Here is a 23,170-nt window from a genome sequence, read left to right on the forward strand (position 1 = left end):
ATATAAAAGATTTCCTGTGGAAGACAACGTTATAGGCATTAGAAATTTCAAGAAAACATCAAATTCATCTTCATTCATCCATCCATCCATCCATCCATCCATCCATCTTCTGCCACGTATCGCAATCCAGAGGAGCAATTCATTGTGCCTCATTTTGAGGCACAGGACCATAGCCTCAGATTTGGAAGTGCTGACTGTCATCCAAACCACTTCATATTTGACGGCAAACCACCCCAGTGCGTATTTCTAGAAAATGTCTTTTTTATACATGAAAATTCTTTATCACATGTAATGTGCCATCATTTTCCTCTTTGCATCATGTTTTTCTTGTTGTTTTTTTCAGGTTTCAGGATTATAATATAGCACTTCGGAGCAAAAATGCAGAAAAGGAGACCTAAAGATGATGCTAAAATAGCAAAAATATGGACAGCCACTGTGTATTTCCCAACTGTGCTCACATAAACCGGGATAAAAGTAATCCACACTGCAAAGAATATCAGCATGCTGAAGGTGATGAACTTCGCCTCATTAAAATTATCCGGCAGTTTCCGAGCTAAAAAAGCCATTAGGAAGCACATGCAGGCCAGGATGCCAATGTATCCAAGAACACACCAGAATCCGATCTCCGAACCAGTAACACATTCAATGACGATCGTAGCACTGTGGTAATCTGTGTTGTTGTTGGCATGAGGTGGACTGGTGAGCAGCCATATTAAACAGATTATTACCTGAGCAGAGGGTAAAACAGGATGTTCATTTTTAATTGACACAGTTGGAAAAATATTTATCAAGTCAACTTATAGAAAGTGGTTCTTACCTGCACAGCTGTACTGATGAGCACACTGGCTCTCTGCTGGTTGGGTCCAAACCACTTCATGCCAATACTTCCTGGTAGTGTGGACCTAAAGGCCATTAGGACCACCACTGTCTTTGCCAGGAGGCATGAAATGCAGAGGGCGAAACTGATCCCAAATGCAGGATACCTGATACGGCAAAGCCAGTCTGAAGGCTCACCAATGAACAACAGGCCAACAAGGCAACAGACAGCAAGAAACACCAAGAGAAGGAAGCTCAGTTCCATGTTGTTGGCCCGAACAAGTGGTGTGTCTCTGTATGCCAAGAATATGGTGAAGATAGAGAGGGAAATACAAGCTCCAAGGACAGATACAACACAAAGCACAATACCCATTAACTCCTGGTAAGACAGGAACTCAATAGTCTTTGGGATGCAGAGATTTCTGGCTTTATTAGGCCATGTGTCCTCTGAACAGCGTGAGCACTCTAAAGAATCTGACAGTGGAGAAAGAAGAGAACATTTTAGCTTGGAGAAGCCAGATTTTGATTTACATAGGTCAGTTTATATTTGGGTAACACGGGAGGTAAAAGGTACACACCAGTTTTATTGCTAACTTCTCCCTCAGCACAGGGGACACAGTCAAAACAGCAGATGGGTTCCCCCTTTCTCCGAGCGATTCGGGAACCTGGAGGACAATTGTCGCTGCATACAGACCGGGAAGCCTGAGAGGCAAAATTCAGCCACTCAGAAAGACATTGATTTAAACCAATATTCACCAGCATCTCTGCTTTGTTGTGCAATACTGGTGTCTAACAACTCTATTTCAGGCTGAAATTCCAAAGTATGCAAACCAAATTCAGTGTAAAGTATAAATGCTGTGTTACAACTCAGAATGAGTACAATTCTTTGAACTGCCAATTAGTGCTAAGTAATTAACAGAATTAGGAGGTAATTGTGTAAGAATCATGTAATTACTATTACACAGAGTGAATTTTTTTAAACACAACTGATGCGCCTACCTTTTAATTGGGTTAATTGGGCTCTTTGTTTGCAACATTCATATGCAATTGATGTCGGTGTGAGGAGATTATATTTGAAGGTGACAGTTTATTCTTCTTTATTAAAAAATAATCATATTGTATAATACGAAGAACAAATTAGCTGATGTGTTGATCAACAGTACATAAAACAGTCGAAGAGGCGAACATGGTCTCAAACCTGTTTGCAGTGAACACACCTGCTTTCCAACAGGCCATTGAATCCCTGAGTCATTTATGACCAGGCTGCGTCCAGTAGGTAAGGAGGCATCATAGAAACCTACTTTCACCAAATGTAGTGAGCCATCAGGCCTCCTTTGCCAGTTCAAGAGATCATAATAAGCAATGGGGTCACCATTTTGATCAAAGTTGACTTTCTCCTCCAATACAGAAAAATTAGCTTGCCTCATGTAGTGGATTAGCTGAGGGAGGGAGGAAAACAACTTAACTAAACACAAACCACAGTGAACTTGACTTCTTTCTCACTGTTTTGCCTTAAAATAATATTTAGTCTCACCTGCCAACGTTTAAAATTCTTTGGGTCTGCACAGGTGCCATTAAGGAAAGGGCCCTGTCCGACTATGCAGTTACTCATATCGTGCAAGGCATAGGCCACCAGATACACAGCCTTATAGACATTGTAGGACACTCTTAGCTGTGTCACATCAGAATAAGGGGAGTAAACATCACTTAAATCCTCTGTCCCTTTGCATGGCAATCTGTCGAAATAGTTGTCGACTCCATGAGAGTGGCTGTTCAGTGACCCATTAAGTCGACAGTTAAACATTTCTTCCCAAAATTCTGCCAAGAAAGCTGACTGATGAATATAGGATGGTCTGAGACTAGTGAGGTGTTGTTTCAGCCCTGGAATCACATCAGCTCTCTGGATGGCAAATCCCAGTGTTCCGGTGAGGAGATCTCCAAACTTTTCCCAGAGTGAATTGGCGGTGGTCCAAGCCTCGCTAGCGATCCACTGCAGACCAGTTATATTCCGATGTTGGGCCTCTCTCAGAATGCCCTGCATCTCTGACTCACCAGAGAAATTAATGATGACCTTTGAGGACGCCATCTGAACAGTAAAAATGTTGATATCATTATTATTTAATGCAATGTAAACTGTAAAACACTTAAAAACATTATTTTATTCTAATTCAATAACATTGCAACTGACCCTCAATCAAAGCCAAGGCAGCAAAGGACAGTGTTCCTGAGACAACAATTCATTTTAAGTTACTAAAACTTTTTTGGTCTCAAGTATTTGCATCCTTTTTGCTACTGCACGAACATTCAATCAATACTCAGTACTTCAATCAGTTAGTTAATGATTTTCAGGGTTACTGCCGTCAATATCAAGAAATTTGAGTCATATGTCTAATTCTTGTCTGTGTCTATGTCTGATACTTATGAAAAACACTAATGACCTATTTAACTGAAGTGTGGTTATTGGAAGGTTAATAAAAATGTACAGAAAGACATGACATTAGCATGGTTTTTGTGGTTGAAGAAGGCTAGGTTTAATTGTTGCCCCAACTGTGCCATATCCCCTTGACTATACAGTATAAAGAAAAGTTTACTATAGTATTCATCTTATTTTGTCGACTACCTGTATGTATGAAAAAATGCTATAGACCCATAGGTACCTGGATAACATCCAGAAGCTCATCTAGAGCCTGCTGACTCAGGGCTACAGGGTAGAAGTGAGTGTAGGCAGCACACACACCATACTGCACTGACTCCTGCAGGAAGAGCTGGATGGCAAAGTGAGCGTAATCTGATTCCACTCCAATGACTCCCACCCAGGTCCAGCCAAAATAGTTAACCAGTCGGACCAGGGCTCTGACCTGGAAGGCATCACTCGGCATGGTGCGCATGAATGCGGGGAACTCCCTTTGATTGCTCAGACAACTGCAGGATGCAAAATAGCTCACCTGGTATTGTAGCAAACAATAATTAACCTTCTGTACACTTTGAAAAGGCTGCTGACAAGCATCAAATTTCATGAAAAAATACCACCATCTTTCCAAGTATTCATTTATGCAGATCACTCCTTTCCTTCCACTTCCACGACAATTACGAACAAAACATTGAAAAACTGAAAGTCCATAGTAACTTAATCTCTGTCAAGTGAAAAACGTGTCCTTGATGTTTTGATTTTGAATTTTTAAACATAGTGCTGGATTACTGTAAGTGTCTCTCTATCCTACTTGATATGCTAGATTAACCATTTTAAACACAAACCTGATATGGTACAATTCAATTTCTTTTCACAGGGAAAAAAGTGGCAATAGTTTGACATTTCATTAGTATAAAAAAATAATTCACGACTGTTTAAATAAGCAAAAACACATATATTATCAACATTATCATAACAAAAGTGCACAGACCATCAGCCAGTCTCACCAGGGGGATATGGAAAGAACCCAGGCTTCGTAGCAAAGCCATGGACACCCCAGAGGCAGCATCTCCTATGATTACTGGGGACACTGTCCTTTGTACAGCAGCACAACCTAAATTAGAACCAGGGTTACTTTGTGGACCTTTGCTTTTTTTGACGATGTTGACTGCGGGACCTCTCTCTGGCTGGCCATTCACCAGCAGCAAACATGCACCCAGAGACACATGTATGTCATCACAACTGTCACGAATGTGGAAACCCAGCTTGAGCTGTGGCAGGAGGTCACTACGCTGGTTGATCTCGTTGATTGCAAAAGTCATGGTTTGCATCCAACGCAAGGCACGAGCACTGAAACTGTGCAGAAGTGAAAGCAGTTCATCACACAACACAAAAACACACCAATATTAAAGTATCCTAGACACAAATCCAATAAAATGTTTCTAATGTGTGTTACACAAGCCAACTAGTATCAAATACAATCAAATATTTACTTACTATTTATACATATTAGGTGTTGGTTTTGTTTTGAATGTTGGAAGAGAAGATGCAGGGCTGTAGTGTAGAGGGAATAAGCCCCCTATAACTACATCTCCATCTTCATACATACTGTTTTTCTCCTCTTCCCCAAAGAAAACACAGTTATCCAGAGCAGTAGTTAAACCAGTTTTGCTCCCAATGAGAGAAAGAAACATAAAAAGCTTTGCAGTCAATATTGCCATGCCTGACCCTGATACTCCTGCTCTCAGTAATGTTAGAGATAGATTTTAATGGCTGAATATAATAGTAGCTTCACTCTCCGGTCACATACAAAGAATTATCATATTTCAGGACACAACTGATTTATATACAATTGTTAGCAATTGGGCCGCCCAGATACAATAGCTGTGACATCATCAAAGGTAGTACCTTGGGATCCTGGGGTAGTGTGAATGTACATTATCCGAAATGAAAAAAAAAAAAAAAAAAGCATATTCACAATCAGTTCCTCCGATATTGAAAATCACATTCTTGATAACTGACATATGATTTATTGTATTTGTTCTTTATTCAATTTGTTTAATCAGTTTGAATTCAAATTATATTAATAGCTGCTGACTCCTTTCACTGTAGTTCCATTGATGAAGTTGGGGGCATGTCTGTCTCCCTGTTACTATCATCCAAAATCATGGTCATGTCATCAAAATCATGTTTTGCTGTCTTTGAGATGGAGGCTGCTGTCCTGGCACCAAGATGTTAGGCTGTGTCAGCTGCAAACATGATGATGGTGTTGGAGCTGTGGGTGGTCATGCAGTGGAATCTACAAGAGAGGGCTGAGCACGCAGTCCTGAGGGGCTCCAGTGATGAGAGTCAGGGTGGAGCATATGGTGGTGGGGGTCTGCTCTTTAAGAAGTTCAGGATCCAATCACATGGATTAACTGTATTCAAGGAAGATTTACTGTACCAAGCTGTAAGTGACAGTCCATGCTTTAGGATTGACACATACTGACTGAGGGGTTCTGATTTGGGAATGTCCATATAGTAATCCTTGGTACATTGCCATTGTTGTATTTGCAGATGTAGCCAATAAACATCACATTTGTGTTGTTCTGGAACACATATCACTCTGTAGTGCTACAGCAGTAGCATTGGACAGAGTCTGATTATTCAGACCAGAGCTGTGGTCTGTGTGAGTGTCTGCCTACAGAAGCAGAACTGAGATGTGGTCTATTTTGCGAAAAGCCTGCCTCGACAGCTATATTGATTAACACAGAAGCATAATTCCTCTGCCAGACATATGGGATATTATTTAAAACATCTGTACAACACAACACATTTAACAGTGTCACGAACTACAGGCTCCAAAAAGACCATAAAGTTGAATCAGCACCTGTCTAAAAGTGTCATCCAGAACATTATAATCCTCATGAAGGTAGGATTTATTGCATTAGACTGTTGTTTTGTCATGGGACATTCTATACCTGGTATCAGTGCCCTGTGACATCATTTCATTCAATCACAAACCCACTTTAATAAATAAGGAAGCACTGCTGATCCAATCAAGTGTCACTCTGTCACTAATAAGATGCAAGAATGAGAGAGTCACATACTGTATATAGTTTGCCTAATTCCTTGCTCTCGCTCTCTTTTTGGAGCTCTCCAACAATATGACTCTCCCTGTTATATTTTTCTTCCTTTATTCTGTCTGTGTCCTCAACTTAACAAACCCAATTTCCAGCTTCGTCTCTCCACCCCCATCTGTCGCCAGAGTGTGCATGCTTCAAAACAGCTTTCAGCCAGGCTTTGTGGTCAAGGGTGACTATGTTATTGGGGGGATCTTTCCCCTTCACTATAACCAGGAGATGCCAGACCTCAACTGCACCTACAGACCAACGCCAGTGAAGTGTAATGGGTGAGTATAATGCATGTGGACTGAAAATTTTTGTCCAAGTCCAATCAATTGGCAACAAATGCTGTGAAACTTCTCTTCTAATAAATGGATTATGCAGCATAATATGCTGCATAATCCATTGCAGCATATTATTATTTTATTATATTATTAAGTATAATTTAAATATACTTTAAATTAAAGTATATTTAAAGTATATGTTTAAATATACTTTAAACATATTATGTCTAAAGTATATGCAATACATTTTGAAATACAATGTTAATTTAGCCTGATTTTGGGTCAAGAAAGTTCCAGAGCCTTACAAAAAGACACGGTAATGCTTTATTTTATAGGTGTGTGATTTCCTAATAATTTCAAGGGAGTTTCATGCTCTACAGCATGTTACACAAGCAACGGATTAGAATTAGTATTTGGAAGAATACAAGTTTAACTATGCATATATTTTTCCTAAATTTAGCCCCAAAGTACATGGCTCTTTCAAGATAACATCTTGGAAATTAATAGGAAATTTGTGAATTACAGACATGTAAAATTAAGCTTTACCAAAAAGATATTCCTTTAACTTTTCAAAAAAAGGGAAAAAAAGGAAAACAGAAAAACAGAAAAAGAAAATACGGACAAAACAAAAAGAGACCGCTCGGTTACTTCATTACAATACAGATGCAAAGATGCAACTTATACTCCAAACCATAACATAATGTGTAGCTTTAATTTGACCTTTTCTCCGTTCGTGTTGTGGGCATGTGTGCATTCGTGTCTGCTTGGCTACAGCTTTGATCCCAGGGCTTTCCGCTGGGCTCAGACTATGAGGCTGGCAGTGGAGGAGATAAACCAGAGTACAGAGCTTTTGTCCAATTACACCCTTGGATACAAAATCTTTGATTCATGTGCATATCCACTGACTGGCCAGAGGGCTGCTCTGTCTGTGTTGAATGGGCAGAGTGAGGATGATGCTGTCACATGCAGAAGTGCCTCTCCGCTCCTTGCTGTGATTGGGGAATCTGGTTCTGCTCAGTCTATCGTGGTGTCCAGAATCCTGCAGCCGTTCAGAATCCCGATGGTGCTAAAAACTTTATTCATCTGTAATTTGCAAAAACATTAACATGTTACCCAATAATCTGGTTAACTGTGGCCCACTTTACTCTCTTTTTCCTTCTCCACACAGATCAGTTATTTTTCATCATGTGCATGTCTCTCTGACAGAAGAAAATACCCTACCTTCTTCAGGGTAATCCCGAATGATGACTATCAGGTGAAAGTTTGGCCTCAAACCTATCAGTGCTGTAACAGTAGAAAGATATCTTGAAAATGGTAGATATTTTTGTACTGTCTAGTGTTATCCAGTGAAAAACAGTGAAAAAAGTTTTAAGGACTAGATTGTAAAACTTTCTCAACCAATAAAGCAGATAATTGTCAGTACTTTTAGATTCACAATCTTCTCACTAAATAGCAATGATATATGGTACCTCTTCGTATTACCTTGCAGTTCTATGCAAAATGAAGAACAGAGAATTCATAAACACATAATATTTAAATGATGCTCATAATTTTTCATTTTCTTTGAAATGTCTGTGTTATCAGGCCAAGTGAGTTGGCACTCTTCTGTTGAACACAGGTGAAGGCCATTGCTCAGCTGCTGGTACGCTTCAGCTGGACCTGGGTGGGGCTGGTGCGAGGAGACCATGAATATGGACGTTTTGCTGTGCAAGGTTTACTGAGAGAATTACAGGGTACCAAAGTGTGTGTAGCGTACCAAGAAATGATCCCTCTACTCTACAATCACCAGAGGGCAATGGAGATTATCCAGGTAGATGCAAAGACACACTGCATTATGTTTTGTAGCATTAAAGGGTTTTTATGTCACTTGAAGACCCTTTCAGAGTAGGTGCTGAAGAAAGAGAAGCTTTATGTTATTTTTTCATAACAATTAGACAATCTTAATGAAAACTGTTGTAGTCTTTGTTGCGTTCAGCCCTCTTATCTCAGGGTCCTCAGGCTGGGTCTACGGGAGGCGTGTTTGCTTGCACTGCTGTCTGCCACAGTGTCTTTTATTTTTGACAATACCACTAGATGTCACCAGATTTAGAAATGTTATGCACACCTAAATTCTGCTGAGTGAAAAAAAAAAAAAACAGAACAAAACAAAACAAAACAAAAAAAAACCACTTAATCCATGCCACAGAAATTTAACAATGACAATTTATTTATTTTATTTTATTTTTTTTATTATTATTATTAAACCTCTGTGATATGGAGTAAGTGTGCAAGTGTTACTTTTCATTTACCCTGTTTTCTAATAGCCGTGCACTTGCGTGATATATACTACATACTGTTCTTCAAGTAAGCTCAATGTCACTTAATTTTAACCTGCTTTCTTATTGCCTTCTCTTTTCCTTGTGAAAATCCCGACTAACTTCATAATCTGCCTCTCTGAAAAGGTGATGCGGAACTCTTTGGCCAAAGTGGTCGTTGTATTTTCAGCTGAGGGAGAGATGACACCTTTCTTGAGAGACTACATGATGCAGAACATCACTGGAATCCAATGGGTGGCGAGTGAGGCCTGGGTCACAGCATCTGTCTTTACAGGGAGCGAGTATTACCCTTACTTGGGGGGCACCATAGGGTTTGGCATCAGGAGAGGATATATATCCAGGCTCAGTGACTACCTGCAGACAGTAAACCCTCAGATGTATCCCAGTAGTCCATTGGTTAAGGAGCTGTGGGAGGCTCTGTATGGTTGCAGCCCTTCTCTGTCATCTGCCTCCAAGCTGCCTCCCTGCTCAGGGCAGGAGTCCCTTTTAGAGCAACATTCAGCCTACATGAACACATCAAGCCCTAGAGTGGCATATAATGTCTATAAGGCTGTATACGCCATTGCTCATTCCCTCCACAACCTTCTTCTCTGTCAGCCAGGCAGTGGGCCTTTCCAAAACAACTCATGTGCTCAAAGCAACAATATAGAACCCTGGCAGGTATAATCTACTATTCTTACTGTTACAGTATTACATTGAAGTCTTGTTTGAAAAAGTATTTCATATTATATTTTGGTTTTCAAGCTCCAGTACTACCTACAGGAAGTGATATTTAACATTGCTGGAGAGGAAGTGAACTTTGACATGAAGGGCGACTCAGTACCATATTATGATATCATCAACTGGCAGAGAGGCACAGGTGGAAACACTGAGTTTGTCAACGTGGGGTTGTTTGATGGGACCAAGCCTGCAGGAGAGGAGCTGGTGATCCAGGAGGACAGGATAATATGGGCAGGACATCGGAGTGAGGCAAGCTGCTCACACTGTGTTTTTACCTTCATCAGATGCCAACTGTTGAAGTTCTGTAGGTTGAGGTGGAGGTAAGTCAGGTGGGCAGAATAAACTGGATCTGAGTTTGTTTGCAATCATTCAGTAAAATCATTCAGAGAGTCAAGAGATGCATGAAAATGAAAGCATTTGAAACACAAACATAAAAAGGCACAAAGGAATTAATTCTTTGAATTACATCCTGAAACTCAACTTCTTGAAATAATTACCGATCAGCTGCTTCCATTTTATATTCAGATTCATGAATACTGAACAATTTCATGTACAGCAACACAGTTCTTATTGTGCAAATTACAGCAAAGCTTCTCCACCTAATCATTTAGAAAAAAAATCTAAAGTGCAAACCATTGATTATTTACATCATGATGATGAAGAAGAAAATGCTTGACAATTTGTGTATTGTTTAGTCAGTAAAATATTCTTAAGTGATGGCTGCCAATTGCTTGCAATGTTCAACAAATAGTGGCGTCATGTTTTAAGGCACTGGTGACCCCTTTAATGTCATTTTTCAACATGCAGGGTTGTCTGACTTGTAAAGACAGCTGGTTCTCACTCCTAATGCATCAAATGAAAAACTATACAGAACAAGAAAAGTCTATCTGTTAGGGTGGTGGATGGCTGAGGCATAGGACTTTCACCCAAGAGAACAGGGTTCGTATCCCATGTGAAATCAAAAGTGAAGATTGATTCTTTTGTAAGTGAATTAATGTATGTAACCTAATGTATATACGTCAGTTATGCAGGAAACATTTTTTAAGCCATTGTAAGCCCAACCATGATCTTTTCTGAAACTTTACCAAGTAGTTTTGGTTTCACAATATTAACCACATTTATTATTATCTATAACATTAACATTATATATTTATTATTGCTGATTTGACAGCTGAGGCTATAATCCAAAAAGCATACCTAGCTCCATAAAAAGTGAACATATGTGATGAGTTGGGAGTGAGAATGTGTCAGAAAAGCAGCTTGTCCTCACATTTGAGGAGCTGTTCAATAATTTGCTTAATAACTAGACAAACAAATCAGCAATAATCACAAGAATCTTTTTCATTGGACTAATCAAGTTATTGACAAGTAATTTCAGCACACTCACTGCAGAGCTGAAATACATTATCTGCTCCCCAGGTGCCAGTGTCTGTATGCAGTGCCAGCTGTCTTCCAGGGTCCCGGAAGGCTGCCCGTCGTGGGGAGCCTGTTTGCTGCTTTGACTGTGCACCATGTGACAGTGGCAAAATTAGCAATCAGACAAGTGAGCTTAAAACCAAGAAATAAAAATAACAATAGTTCCCGTCGAATATATTCTGTTAAAATGATGATGTTAAAATGAAGTAATATTTGAATACTAAATATTTGTAATGAGCTACTCTTCTTTGATCCTCTTCCTTTAGATTCAATAGAGTGCACATTTTGTCCTGAGGACTTCTGGTCAAACAAAGACAGAACAGCCTGTATCCCCAAGAAGGTGGAGTTCTTGGCCTATGATTCCTTGGGTATAGCCCTGACAGTGACCTCTGTGGTGGGTGCCTGCCTCACTCTAACTGTCTTTGCAGTCTTTTTCTATCATAGAAACACACCCATCATCCGCATGAATAACTCTGAACTCAGCTTCTTCATCCTGTTCGCACTGAGTCTGTGTTTCCTGTGTTCACTGGTGTTCATTGGAGAGCCAACATCTTGGTCCTGCATGTTGCGTCACACTGCCTTCAGCATCACATTTTCATTGTGTCTGTCTTGTATCCTGGGGAAGACTCTGGTTGTGTTGGCAGCTTTCACTGCCGCCAGGCCAGGGGACAACATGATGAGATGGCTGGGGCCCAAGCAGCAGAGGTTCATCATCTTCAGTTGCACTCTGGTTCAGGTGGTTATCTGTGCTGCCTGGCTCATTGATGCCCCACCTTTTCCATCCCAAAACACACAGTATGAACGCTCAAAGATCATTCTGGAGTGTAGTGTGGGCTCTAGTCTGGCATTCTGGTGTGTTCTGGGATATATTGGTCTACAGGCCTGTCTGTGCTTTGTTCTGGCTTTTCTGGCCCGTAAGTTGCCAGGAAACTTCAACGAGGCCAAGTTCATCACTTTCAGCATGCTGATCTTCTGTGCCGTATGGCTAGCATTCATCCCTGCTTATGTCAGCTCTCCTGGAAATTATGCAGATGCAGTGGAGTCATTTGCCATTCTGGCTTCCAGCTTTGGTCTTTTGTTCTGCCTGTTTGCTCCAAAGTGTTACATAATTTTACTGAAACCAGAAAAAAATACAAAGCAGCACCTCATGGGAAAAGAAAAGAAGTAACATACCATAAATTTACTTTTGACATTCAATGTTCAACTTTAAAAATAGTCTTCCCAAGATATGATTTATTATGTATTTGCATAGCACCGATGGGTGGAGGCAATTAAAATCGCAGCATTGCCATTGTAGCAGACTGTATAAATAAATACATAGATATAATGAGGAGGAGCACGTAACGTCAATGTATATTTGGAAGAAACTTCAATGTATATTTGGAAGAAATAATCACTTTGACAGGTGAATGTTCTTTGGAGTGTTCAAGGCTTAATTTGGTGAGAAAATACTTTCTGACAACCTGAGGTTTTGGATTGATTCAAGGTCATTGGGTTTAGAAATGTACACACTAGACAAGAATACCTATAATGACTACTCAGTTATTGATTAAACATGCCAAAAGGCTGTGACGTTCACAAAATAGCATGTGCTAATGTTTTGTTATATGGTCAGGCTCTTGTCCTGAGGGAACTAAAGATAAATATATGTGGTGATTTTACGTTATTACAGATTGCAATAAATACATAAAACAATAAATAAGATCATGATATGGGGTGAAATGCAGAGGGAGAAAGGAGCATGGAGCACAACACAGAGCCTATTTTCATGCCAAACATTAAGAAGTCCACCATGTCAATAATGACATCAGCAGTACATATTTGTTTTGTCAGAAGTTGAAATAACAGCTGATGTGTGTTTTGCCTCATTTGATATATGAATATATATTAAGAGTCTTTAAAAAGCTATTGCTTAGGTTACAATTGCTTAGGCCATTGTATTACAGTAAGTTTCACACTGCAAGGTTTTACCTGTTTGATTAAGTCATATTTTAGTGAAGTATATAGGGAGAGCTCAAGTAGAGTGTGTCATCCAGCCAGTTCCTCTTGTCGATGTTGTCTTTGAACAAGATACTGGACTTCAACTGATGTCCAATTTCTCTCGATGGCTAGGCCAGCTCCTTCCATGGTCCAGTCCATTATTCAGTCATATAATAATGCATGAGTGAGTGGTAATTATTTGATCATTTGATGCCAGAGTCTTAAATAATGTCTAAAATAAGTCTAAAAAAACCCCATCATAACATACTGGTTATATGATGGTCAAAAATGTGTTCTGCACAAAATACTATACAGTACATCATGTTTAATATTTTAAAGTCTGAAAATACTGTTAATACTTAATGTTGATTTTGACAAAATGTCAGTCAGCTGCATCGGTTCCTTAAATGTGCAGTGACGTATGAAAAATGAAATGATCTATAGAGAATTGGAAGTGTGCTCACATTGGCTGGTGGTGTCTCTCTTATGGTAGAAAAAGCTATAAAGGTCAGCTCCCAGGTCAGAAATGCCTCAGTGAAGGGGAGGGTGGTTCGTGATGGGTTGGATCACGATTATCTTATTCACTCTGCTGGCAAGGACAAAATCAGAGAACACAACATGCAGAATGATCGGGCAGACAGGGTTCATGGAATTTACAAAAGAAGGTGATCTTATTATAGGAGGGGTTTTCTCGATGACTAGTACACGTACATTGATAGACAATGACTACCAGGCTGTTCCATACACATACTGCAAAAAGTAAGTAACTGTGTTTCAAATATATAAACCATGTATGCAATGTTTGAGGAAAATAGCAAGTTTTTTTTCTGCCAAGTTTATGTATTTGTAAAATGATCAGCTGAAATAACTTGTTTAGAAGTAATGTGTCAATACTGTGTTTGCAGATGGAACGACAGGGAATTGAAGTTTGCCCGGACAGTGATTTTTACTGTGGAGGAGATCAACAGAGATAACAAGCTCCTTCCCAATGTGAGTCTGGGTTATAGGCTGTTTAATGGCTGTGGGAGCGAAAATCTGATACGAGCAGCTGTAGAAGCTATAAGTGGAGAGAATTCAAGGGGCTGCAGTGGCCGGATACAAGCTCTCTTAGGCCATTCATCCTCTGGAGTGAGTGAAGACATAAACATCATCCTAAGCCCACTATCCATTCCACAGGTAAGCAGAAATGATCATCAACTGCAAATTGTCAAAATTGAATCTATCTATTTGTTTATTTATATTTCCATTATTCAAAAACATACATAAAGATTATATTGCATTCAACATGCTTTTGTTTCTTTGAAGGTGAGCCATCTTTCAACCTGTGCTTGTTTGAGTGACAAAAGACAATACCCGACGTTCTTCAGAACTGTACCAAGTGACCGCTATCAGATCATTGGTCTGGTGCAGCTCATGAAATACTTTGACTGGCGCTGGGTTGGGATCATTTACACTGTAGCCTTGTATTCAGAGAAAGGCACATCTGAATTCACTAAGGAAGCACAAAAAGAGGGCATTTGTGTTGAATACAAATTACCACACTCTAAAACATCTAAAAACAAGTTGAATACTATTGTTGAGACTCTGAGGAAATCCTCATCAAAGGTGGTGCTGCTGTTTATGTCCTTGTCTTACACCAAATCGTTCCTGTCAGAAATGGAGAATTTTAACATAACTGGAAAGCAGTGGCTTGGCAGTGAGTCTTGGATCACACAAGCAGACTTGTCTTCTGTTGAGAGAAAAAACATTTTACAGGGGGCAATGGGCTTTGCGCTCCCTGAAGCATCCATACCAGGTCTCGGTGAATTCTTGCTCAGCTTGAAACCTTCTGATGAACCACAAAGTGCTGTAATTAAAGGTATCTGGGAGAAATTTTTCGACTGCAGCTTCTCTCCATCAAATACTTCTACTATGTGCACGGGCACAGAGGATCTCAGGACTGTCTCCAGTGACTACACAGATGTGACACACTTCAGGGCAGAGAATAATGTATACAAAGCTGTGTACTTAGTGGCATATGCCCTCCACATACTATTGCAGTGTAAAAATGGCTCAAATCCAACCACGGGAAAGCCCTGTGTGAACAAGAAGGAGGTTCACCCAAAGCTAGTAAGTTCTAGTACAGTTTTTCAGACATAGTATACTCATGCAGTATTTAATGTTTCTATCTTTGTGTATCATGCAAAAAATGAAAATGTTAGGTATTTATTTAAAATACCAAATGTCTTATTTGTTTCTGTATTGCTTGCAAGGTGAATGTATACTAAAATGTGCTGATTGCCTCTCCGTAGGTGTTGGAGCATATTAAATATGTAAACTTTACAACACAGAATGGAGCCAAGGTTTTCTTTGATGAAAATGGAGACTCAGTTGCGCAGTATGATTTAGTTAACTGGCAGATGAAAGAAGATGGCTCTGTTGAGATTGTCAAAATCGGTCACTATGATACCTCTTTTCCCGATGGGAAAAAATTCAAACTTAAAGACAACATCAAAATAGTTTGGGGAGGAAACAGTAATGAGGTAAAGTGAATGGAAAGTTGCATGTGTAACCCATGTTCTCTGAGTGGGGAGACTATAAGGGCACCCTACATATTAGTGTGGCAATGCATGACAGTCTTTGCTTCATAGTCACATTTTAAACTTTGCAGTATCAATAACATAAACAACATTTTGTTGCATTATTGATGTTTTCTGTATTTGTTTGTTTATCAGGTGCCAAGGTCTGTCTGCAGAGAACCATGCCCACCAGGGACCCGTAAAGCCATGAACAAGTTTAAGCCTGTGTGCTGTTTCGACTGCTTTGAGTGCCCTGAGGGAACAATAAGTAATCAGACAAGTGAGCAAGGATTTCAGATTTGAATTCATTCATGTTTATTCTGAAGATTCATAAAAAAAGAGTGCTAAAATTATATAAAAATCTATTTTCTTTATTTAAGTGTGATGATTGTTTTTCTGTTTGATTTCACTTTTTTTTACAGATTCTCCAGATTGTTTGATTTGTCCACCTGAATTTTGGCCAAATGAAAAGAAAGATCAGTGTCTTCCAAAACCTTCTGAATATCTTTCCTACAAAGAGATCATGGGGGCAGTTTTAACAGGATTTGGCTGTATTGGCGTATTTTTATCTCTTCTGACATCAATCATTTTTTTGACTCATAAAGAGACTCCCATTGTAAAGGCCAACAACTCTGAGCTGAGCTTCCTGCTGCTCTTCTCATTAAAACTGTGTTTCCTGTGTTCTCTGACCTTCATCGGCCGACCTTCTGAATGGTCCTGCATGCTGCGACACACGGCATTTGGGATCACCTTTGTCCTCTGTATCTCTTGTGTTCTTGGGAAAACTATTGTTGTTTTAATGGCCTTCAGAGCCACACTTCCAGGCAGTAATGTCATGAAATGGTTTGGTCCTGCACAGCAGAGGCTCAGTGTTCTGACTTTCACCCTCATTCAGGTTGTGATTTGTGTACTTTGGCTGACAATCAGCCCTCCATTCCCAAAGATGAATATGAAGTACTATAAAGAAAAGATCATCTTAGAGTGTGCCCTGGGTTCAGCTGTTGGATTCTGGGCTGTGTTGAGTTATATCGGACTTCTTGCTGTCTTGTGTTTTATACTTGCTTTTCTTGCCAGAAAGCTGCCAGACAGCTTTAATGAAGCCAAACTGATCACGTTTAGCATGTTGATCTTCTGTGCAGTCTGGATTGCATTCATCCCAGCATATGTCAGCTCTCCTGGGAAGTTCACTGTAGCTGTGGAAATATTTGCCATCCTGGCCTCCAGTTTTGGTTTGCTGGTATGCATTTTCTTCCCAAAGTGCTATATTATTATATTCAGGCCTGAACAGAACTCAAAAAAACATCTGATGGGGAAAATACCACCAAGAACTCTCTAATCTATATTTAGAAATGTTCTCCAAAACAAATTACCTTCATGTGACAAGTAAACCCACTTTATTGCATTGTTTGAGAGATAAAGTAGAAAACACACCATATTGTTGTAATTCATGACCTTTCATTTGTTTTGATGTGTTGAATAAATGAAATATACTGACTTTTTGTACTGAGTTTTTGTCCCATTGTTATTTGATCATTTCATAATTAGGTTTAGTTTCTCACTGCATTATATTCATATTGGACACAAAGTTTGTTTCTGGATAAGATTTATTCATGACATGCAACCAAAATGTTTCAACTTACAATTTTTCAGGAGGAATTATTTTCACTGGACACTGTGACTGAGAAGACTTAAATATGTTGGACTTCAGCAGATTTTACCAGTAAAAATGCGTAATTCCCAGAACATGTAAACCCAGCTCCCAATCAACATTGATGAATTAAGAGGTAACTGTGATGTTACCTTCGTCTGTGTGAGCTGTCCAGCAGTCGGTGGTGAGAGCTGGCTTGACTTTTAGCTCATCCTTCTTTTCTTCAGTGTTTTTCCATATGTTTAGTCACAAGAGTGCTCAATGGCATAATGTACTCTGGCTCAAGGTACAGAAGTATCCCTTTGTATCCTTTGCACTCTCCCACACTGATTGGAAGCATAATGGGTTCAATCATTAGGCACACCAACTGGGTGATGGCCTTGGACAAAATGCATCACACTGTATTCAATTGCACACAACTCCCCTATCATTGCAGGTGGGACTGACTGAATCAAAGTGTCAGCTTTTCATCGCAAACTGTTACATTAATTAACATCTATTTAGCTGATGCTTTTATTCAATGTGAATTAAAATAAATATATTCAGCCATGTGGCTACAACAGGAAAACTGCAAAAATCGTACAAGTACAACTGCTGAACTCCTTTGAGGGAAGAGCAGCACAGTCTTGCTGATGTTGAGCCACAGGTGGTGTGCACACAACCACTGAGAGACATCAGCCACACACTTAGCCATTAATGATTCCATCTTGATTTCAGATCAGAGAAAAACAGAATTAGTTAAATGTCATCTGCATAGCTGTGGAAGGAAGAGGTGACAGCGATGCAGAGTGAAAAACAAAGCCAAGCAACTTCAGTGTACACTGTGAAGAACCATTGACAGTAAACTTGGGTCATTTGCATATGATCGCATTCTGGATTGTTGTTTTTTTTTTTTCTTTTTTTGTGCTTGTTTGTGTATTACACAGTCTGAGTCTGTGTTCTAAAAATAGACCAACTCAGCCCTCCTGATGTAAATGATTAAAGATCTGTCCCTGTTCTTCATGTTCCTTCTGAAACACTTGAGCATACTGTCTTCACTCAATTTTCTGCACATATCCACCAGAACAACCTTCTTGATCCATATCAGTCTCAATTCAAGGCAGATCATTCTGCTGAGACTGCCCTCCTTGCCATCACAGAGGAACTGAAGCTACAGCATTCAATGGCTTTTCTATTGTCATACTGATGGATCTTTTAGTAGCGTTTGACACAGTGAACCATTGGACCCCCTTGTCCACCCTCCAAGAACTGGGAGTCTCAGGTTCTGCACTCTCCCTATTCACAACCTAGCTCAAAAAACCACTCCTACTGGGTAACTTGGAGAAATTTTTTGTCTTAACCCTGTAGCTTCACTAATCAGGTCCCTCACGTTGCAAATTTACCTCTTGGCAGGCCCAGCCGACCCCCCTCCTCTTTGCTCTTTGCAACAGGTCACTGGGCTCATTGACATGGCTTTTCCTACCATAGCGATGCATTCTGTCTTTTTCCCCAGTCTGAAACCCAGGTGGATGCTTGAATCTCTAGGTGTCTGGCTGACTTCTCTCAGTGGAAGTCTGCACACCACCTGAAGCTCAACCTTGACAAGACCGAACTGCTCTTTCATTCCAGGAACAAATCTTGTGTCTATAACCTCTCCGTTACCACTGTGGTTCGCTGCCAGCATTGCTGCAACATCTCTGCAGATTAGTTCTCCGCAACATCAGGAGGACACATTCGTTCTTCAACCAGGAGGTAGTGCAGTTTCTGTTCCAGGCTCTTGTCATTTCACTCTGCAGCTCATTCAGAATGCAGCAACCCAGCTGGTTTTCAACCTACCCAAGTTCCCAAACATTGCACAACTCTTTTGCACCCTGCACTAGTGGCCAGTGGCTCCTCAATCAGTTTCAAGATACTGGTACTTACCTACCATGCTGCGGATAGCTCAGGCAATCCACAGCATGCCTATCCACTATGCTCTGCTACTGTCAGTTGGCTTGCTACTCCCCCCCTCTGAGGGGTCCCAGTAACAGTTAAAAAAAAATCATGACCGTTTATGACCCCTGCTCCACAATGGTAGAAAGAGATTCCCATTGACATGAGGATAAGAGAAACTCCACCAACATCTTCCATTGCAGACTGAAAACTCAATAGAATTCAGCTAAAGAAATGTAGTGTCTAATGTATCATGTTCAAAAATTTGTGCAGAAATCAAGATTTGATTCTCAGAGAAAAGGTAAATCAAGCCTTGTCATCAAGAAACAAATCACCAGGATCAGTTTCTTAGACCTGCAGTTTGCTATGAAAAAATAAATAATCCTTGGTGCTGGGGTGATGTCTCATGGTAGAAAAAGCTATAAAGGTCCCACCCCAGGTCAGAATTGTTTCAGTGAAGGGGAGGGTGGCTCATGATGGGTTGGATCACTGCCATCTTATTCACTCTACTGGCGAGGACAAAGACAGAGAACCAAAAATGCAAAATAATCGGGCAAACAGGGTTCATGGAATTTTCAAAAGAAGGTGATCTTATGATTGGAGGAGTTTTTACAATAAGCCGTGGACACACATTGATAGATAATGGCTATGAGGCACTTCCATATTCATACTGCAAAATGTAAGTGTGCTTTAAATATAATAAAACATTTATGCAATTGTGGGGGAAATAGCACATTTTATTTGCCAGTCCGATGTGTTGCAAAATGATCAGCTGAAATAACTTGCTTAGAAGTAATGTGTCAATACTGTGTTTGCAGATGGAACGACAGGGAATTGAAGTTTGCCCGGACAGTGATTTTTACTGTGGAGGAGATCAACAGAGATACAAAGCTCCTTCCCAATGTGAGTCTGGGTTATAGGCTGTTCAGCGGCTGTGGGAATGAAAACATCATACGAGCAGCCATAGAAGCTATAAGTGGAGAAGATTCAAAGGGTTGCAGTGGCCGGATACAAGCTCTCTTAGGCCATTCATCCTCTGGAGTGAGTAAAGACATAAACATCATACTAAGTCCACTATCCATTCCACAGGTAAGCAGAAATGATTTAGAAAGAACTGCAAATTGTCCAGTTTTCATTGCCCTATTTATTTATGTATATTTCTATTTTTAAAGATATATCTATGTATTGTATTTAGGATTTATCTTTCTTTGAAGGTCAGCCATTTTTCAACCTGTGCTTGTTTGAGTGACAAAAGACTATACCCCTCATTCTTCAGAACTGTGCCAAGTGATCAGTTCCAAATCATTGGTCTGGTGCAGCTCATGAAATTCTTTGACTGGCGCTGGGTTGGGATCATTCATTCTGAAGGACTGTACTCAGAGACAGGTACAGCTGAATTCATTAAGGAAGCAAAGAAAGAGGGCATTTGTGTTGAATACAGATTACCTTTCTCTGAGTCATCTCAAATTCTCTCCAAGTTAGATACTATTGTCGAAACACTGAGGGAATCTTCATCAAAGGTGGTGCTGCTGTTTATGTCATTTTCTTGCACCAAATCGTTCCTGTCAGAAATGGAGAATTTTAACATAACTGGAAAGCAGTGGCTTGGCAGTGAGTCTTGGATCACACAAGCAGACTTGTCTTCTGTTGAGAGAAAAAACGTTTTACAGGGGGCAATGGGCTTTGCACTCCCTGAAGCATCCATACCAGGTCTCGGTGAATTCTTGCTCAGCTTGAAACCTTCTGATGAACCACAAAGTGCTGTAATTAAAGGTATCTGGGAGAAATTTTTCGACTGCAGCTTCTCTTCATCAAATACTTCTACTATGTGCACGGGCACAGAGGATCTCAGGACTGTCTCCAGTGTCTACACAGATGTGACACACTTCAGGGCAGAGAATAATGTATACAAAGCTGTGTACTTAGTGGCATATGCCCTCCACATACTATTGCAGTGTAAAAATGGCTCAAATCCAACCACGGGAAAGCCCTGTGTGAACAAGAAGGAGGTTCACCCAAAGCTAGTAAGTTCTAGTACAGTTTTTCAGGCATAGTATACTCATGCAGTATTTAATGTTTCTATCTTTGTGTATCATGCAATAAACGAAAATCTAAGGTATTTATTTAAAATACCAAATGTCTTATTTGTTTCTGTATTGCTTGCAAGGTGAATGTATACTAAAATGTGCTGATTGCCTCTCCGTAGGTGTTGGAGCATATTAAATATGTAAACTTTACAACACAGAATGGAGCCAAGGTTTTCTTTGATGAAAATGGAGACTCAGTTGCGCAGTATGATTTAGTTAACTGGCAGATGAAAGAAGATGGCTCTGTAGAGATTGTCAAAATCGGTCACTATGATACCTCTTTTCCCGATGGGAAAAAATTCAAACTTGAAGACAACATCAAAATAGTTTGGGGAGGAAACAGTAATGAGGTAAAGTGAATGGAAAGTTGCATGTGTAACCCATGTTCTCTGAGTGGAGAGACTATAAGGGCACCCTACATATTAGTGTGGCAATGCATGACAGTCTTTGCTTCATAGTCACATTTTAAACTTTGCAGTATCAATAACATAGAGAACATTTTGTTGCATTATTGATGTTTTCTGTATTTGTTTGTTTATCAGGTGCCAAGGTCTGTCTGCAGAGAACCGTGCCCACCAGGGACCCGTAAAGCCATGAACAAGTTTAAGCCTGTGTGCTGTTTCGACTGCTTTGAGTGCCCTGAGGGAACAATAAGTAATCAGACAAGTGAGCAAGGATTTCAGATTTGAATTCATTTATGTTTATTCTAAAGGATCATTAAAAAAAGAGTGCTAAAATTATATAAGTAAGTATATAAGTTAAGTAATCTTTAAGTGGAATGAGTGTTTTCGGTTTGATTTCACTTATTTTACAGATTCTCCAGATTGTTTGATCTGTCCACCTGAATTTTGGCCAAATGAAAAGAAAGATCAATGTCTTCCAAAACCGATTGAAGACCTTTCCTACAAAGAGATCATGGGGGCACTTTTAACAGGATTTGGCTGTGTTGGTGTATTTCTATCTTTTCTGACATCAATCATTTTTTTGTCTCATAAAGAGACTCCCATTGTAAAAGCCAACAACTCTGAGCTGAGCTTCCTGCTGCTCTTCTCATTAAAACTGTGTTTCCTGTGTTCTCTGACCTTCATCGGCCGGCCTTCTGAATGGTCCTGCATGCTGCGACACATGGCATTTGGGATCACCTTTGTCCTCTGTATCTCTTGTGTTCTTGGGAAAACTATTGTTGTTTTAATGGCCTTCAGAGCCACACTTCCAGGCAGTAATGTCATGAAATGGTTTGGTCCTGCACAGCAGAGGCTCAGTGTTCTGACTTTCACCCTCATTCAGGTTGTGATTTGTGTACTTTGGCTGACAATCAGCCCTCCATTCCCAAAGATGAATATGAAGTACTATAAAGAAAAGATCATCTTAGAGTGTGCCCTGGGTTCAGCTGTTGGATTCTGGGCTGTGTTGAGTTATATCGGACTTCTTGCTGTCTTGTGTTTTATACTTGCTTTTCTTGCCAGAAAGCTGCCAGACAGCTTTAATGAAGCCAAACTGATCACGTTTAGCATGTTGATCTTCTGTGCAGTCTGGATTGCATTCATCCCAGCATATGTCAGCTCTCCTGGGAAGTTCACTGTAGCTGTGGAAATATTTGCCATCCTGGCCTCCAGTTTTGGTTTGCTGGTATGCATTTTCTTCCCAAAGTGCTATATTATTATATTCAGGCCTGAACAGAACTCAAAAAAACATCTGATGGGGAAAATACCACCAAGAACTCTCTAATCTATATTTAGAAATGTTCTCCAAAACAAATTACCTTCATGTGACAAGTAAACCCACTTTATTGCATTGTTTGAGAGACAAAGTAGAAAACACACCATATTGTTGTAATTCATGACCTTTTATTTGTTTTGATGTGTTGAATAAATGAAATATACTGACTCAGTTTTTGTCCCATTGTTAATTGATCATTTGA

The 23,170-nt window shown here is 39.9% G+C and overlaps 4 protein-coding genes across 4 annotated transcripts; 3 read left to right on the forward strand and 1 right to left on the reverse strand.

The window, feature by feature from the left end:
• Window positions 1-299: 299 nt before the first annotated feature.
• LOC139335900 (extracellular calcium-sensing receptor-like) lies at window positions 300-4,947 on the reverse strand. The gene is made up of 8 exons (XM_070969687.1): window positions 4,724-4,947; window positions 4,234-4,582; window positions 3,474-3,761; window positions 2,351-2,902; window positions 2,034-2,255; window positions 1,395-1,518; window positions 818-1,290; window positions 300-728 (listed from the first exon to the last, which is right to left on the reverse strand). Exons 1-8 carry the CDS (start codon window positions 4,945-4,947, stop codon window positions 300-302), a joined length of 2,661 nt encoding a protein of 886 aa, XP_070825788.1.
• A 1,533-nt stretch (window positions 4,948-6,480) lies between these two features.
• LOC139336670 (extracellular calcium-sensing receptor-like) lies at window positions 6,481-12,233 on the forward strand. The gene is made up of 7 exons (XM_070970836.1): window positions 6,481-6,617; window positions 7,389-7,677; window positions 7,783-7,869; window positions 8,233-8,424; window positions 9,056-9,589; window positions 9,674-9,880; window positions 11,343-12,233. The coding sequence occupies exons 1-7, from the start codon at window positions 6,481-6,483 to the stop codon at window positions 12,231-12,233; spliced, it is 2,337 nt and encodes a 778-aa protein (XP_070826937.1).
• Window positions 12,234-13,739: 1,506 nt separating this feature from the next.
• On the forward strand, window positions 13,740-16,939 carry LOC139335901 (extracellular calcium-sensing receptor-like). Its single transcript, XM_070969688.1, has 6 exons — window positions 13,740-13,804; window positions 13,951-14,035; window positions 14,351-15,139; window positions 15,337-15,567; window positions 15,760-15,883; window positions 16,026-16,939. The coding sequence occupies exons 1-6, from the start codon at window positions 13,740-13,742 to the stop codon at window positions 16,937-16,939; spliced, it is 2,208 nt and encodes a 735-aa protein (XP_070825789.1).
• Window positions 16,940-19,158: 2,219 nt separating this feature from the next.
• Window positions 19,159-22,977, forward strand: LOC139335902 (extracellular calcium-sensing receptor-like). Its single transcript, XM_070969689.1, has 6 exons — window positions 19,159-19,214; window positions 19,981-20,251; window positions 20,377-21,186; window positions 21,369-21,599; window positions 21,792-21,915; window positions 22,064-22,977. The coding sequence occupies exons 1-6, from the start codon at window positions 19,159-19,161 to the stop codon at window positions 22,975-22,977; spliced, it is 2,406 nt and encodes an 801-aa protein (XP_070825790.1).
• Window positions 22,978-23,170: the final 193 nt, after the last annotated feature.

The sequence above is a fragment of the Chaetodon trifascialis genome, chromosome 9, assembly GCF_039877785.1.
Source record: "Chaetodon trifascialis isolate fChaTrf1 chromosome 9, fChaTrf1.hap1, whole genome shotgun sequence".
NCBI lineage: Eukaryota > Metazoa > Chordata > Actinopteri > Chaetodontiformes > Chaetodontidae > Chaetodon > Chaetodon trifascialis.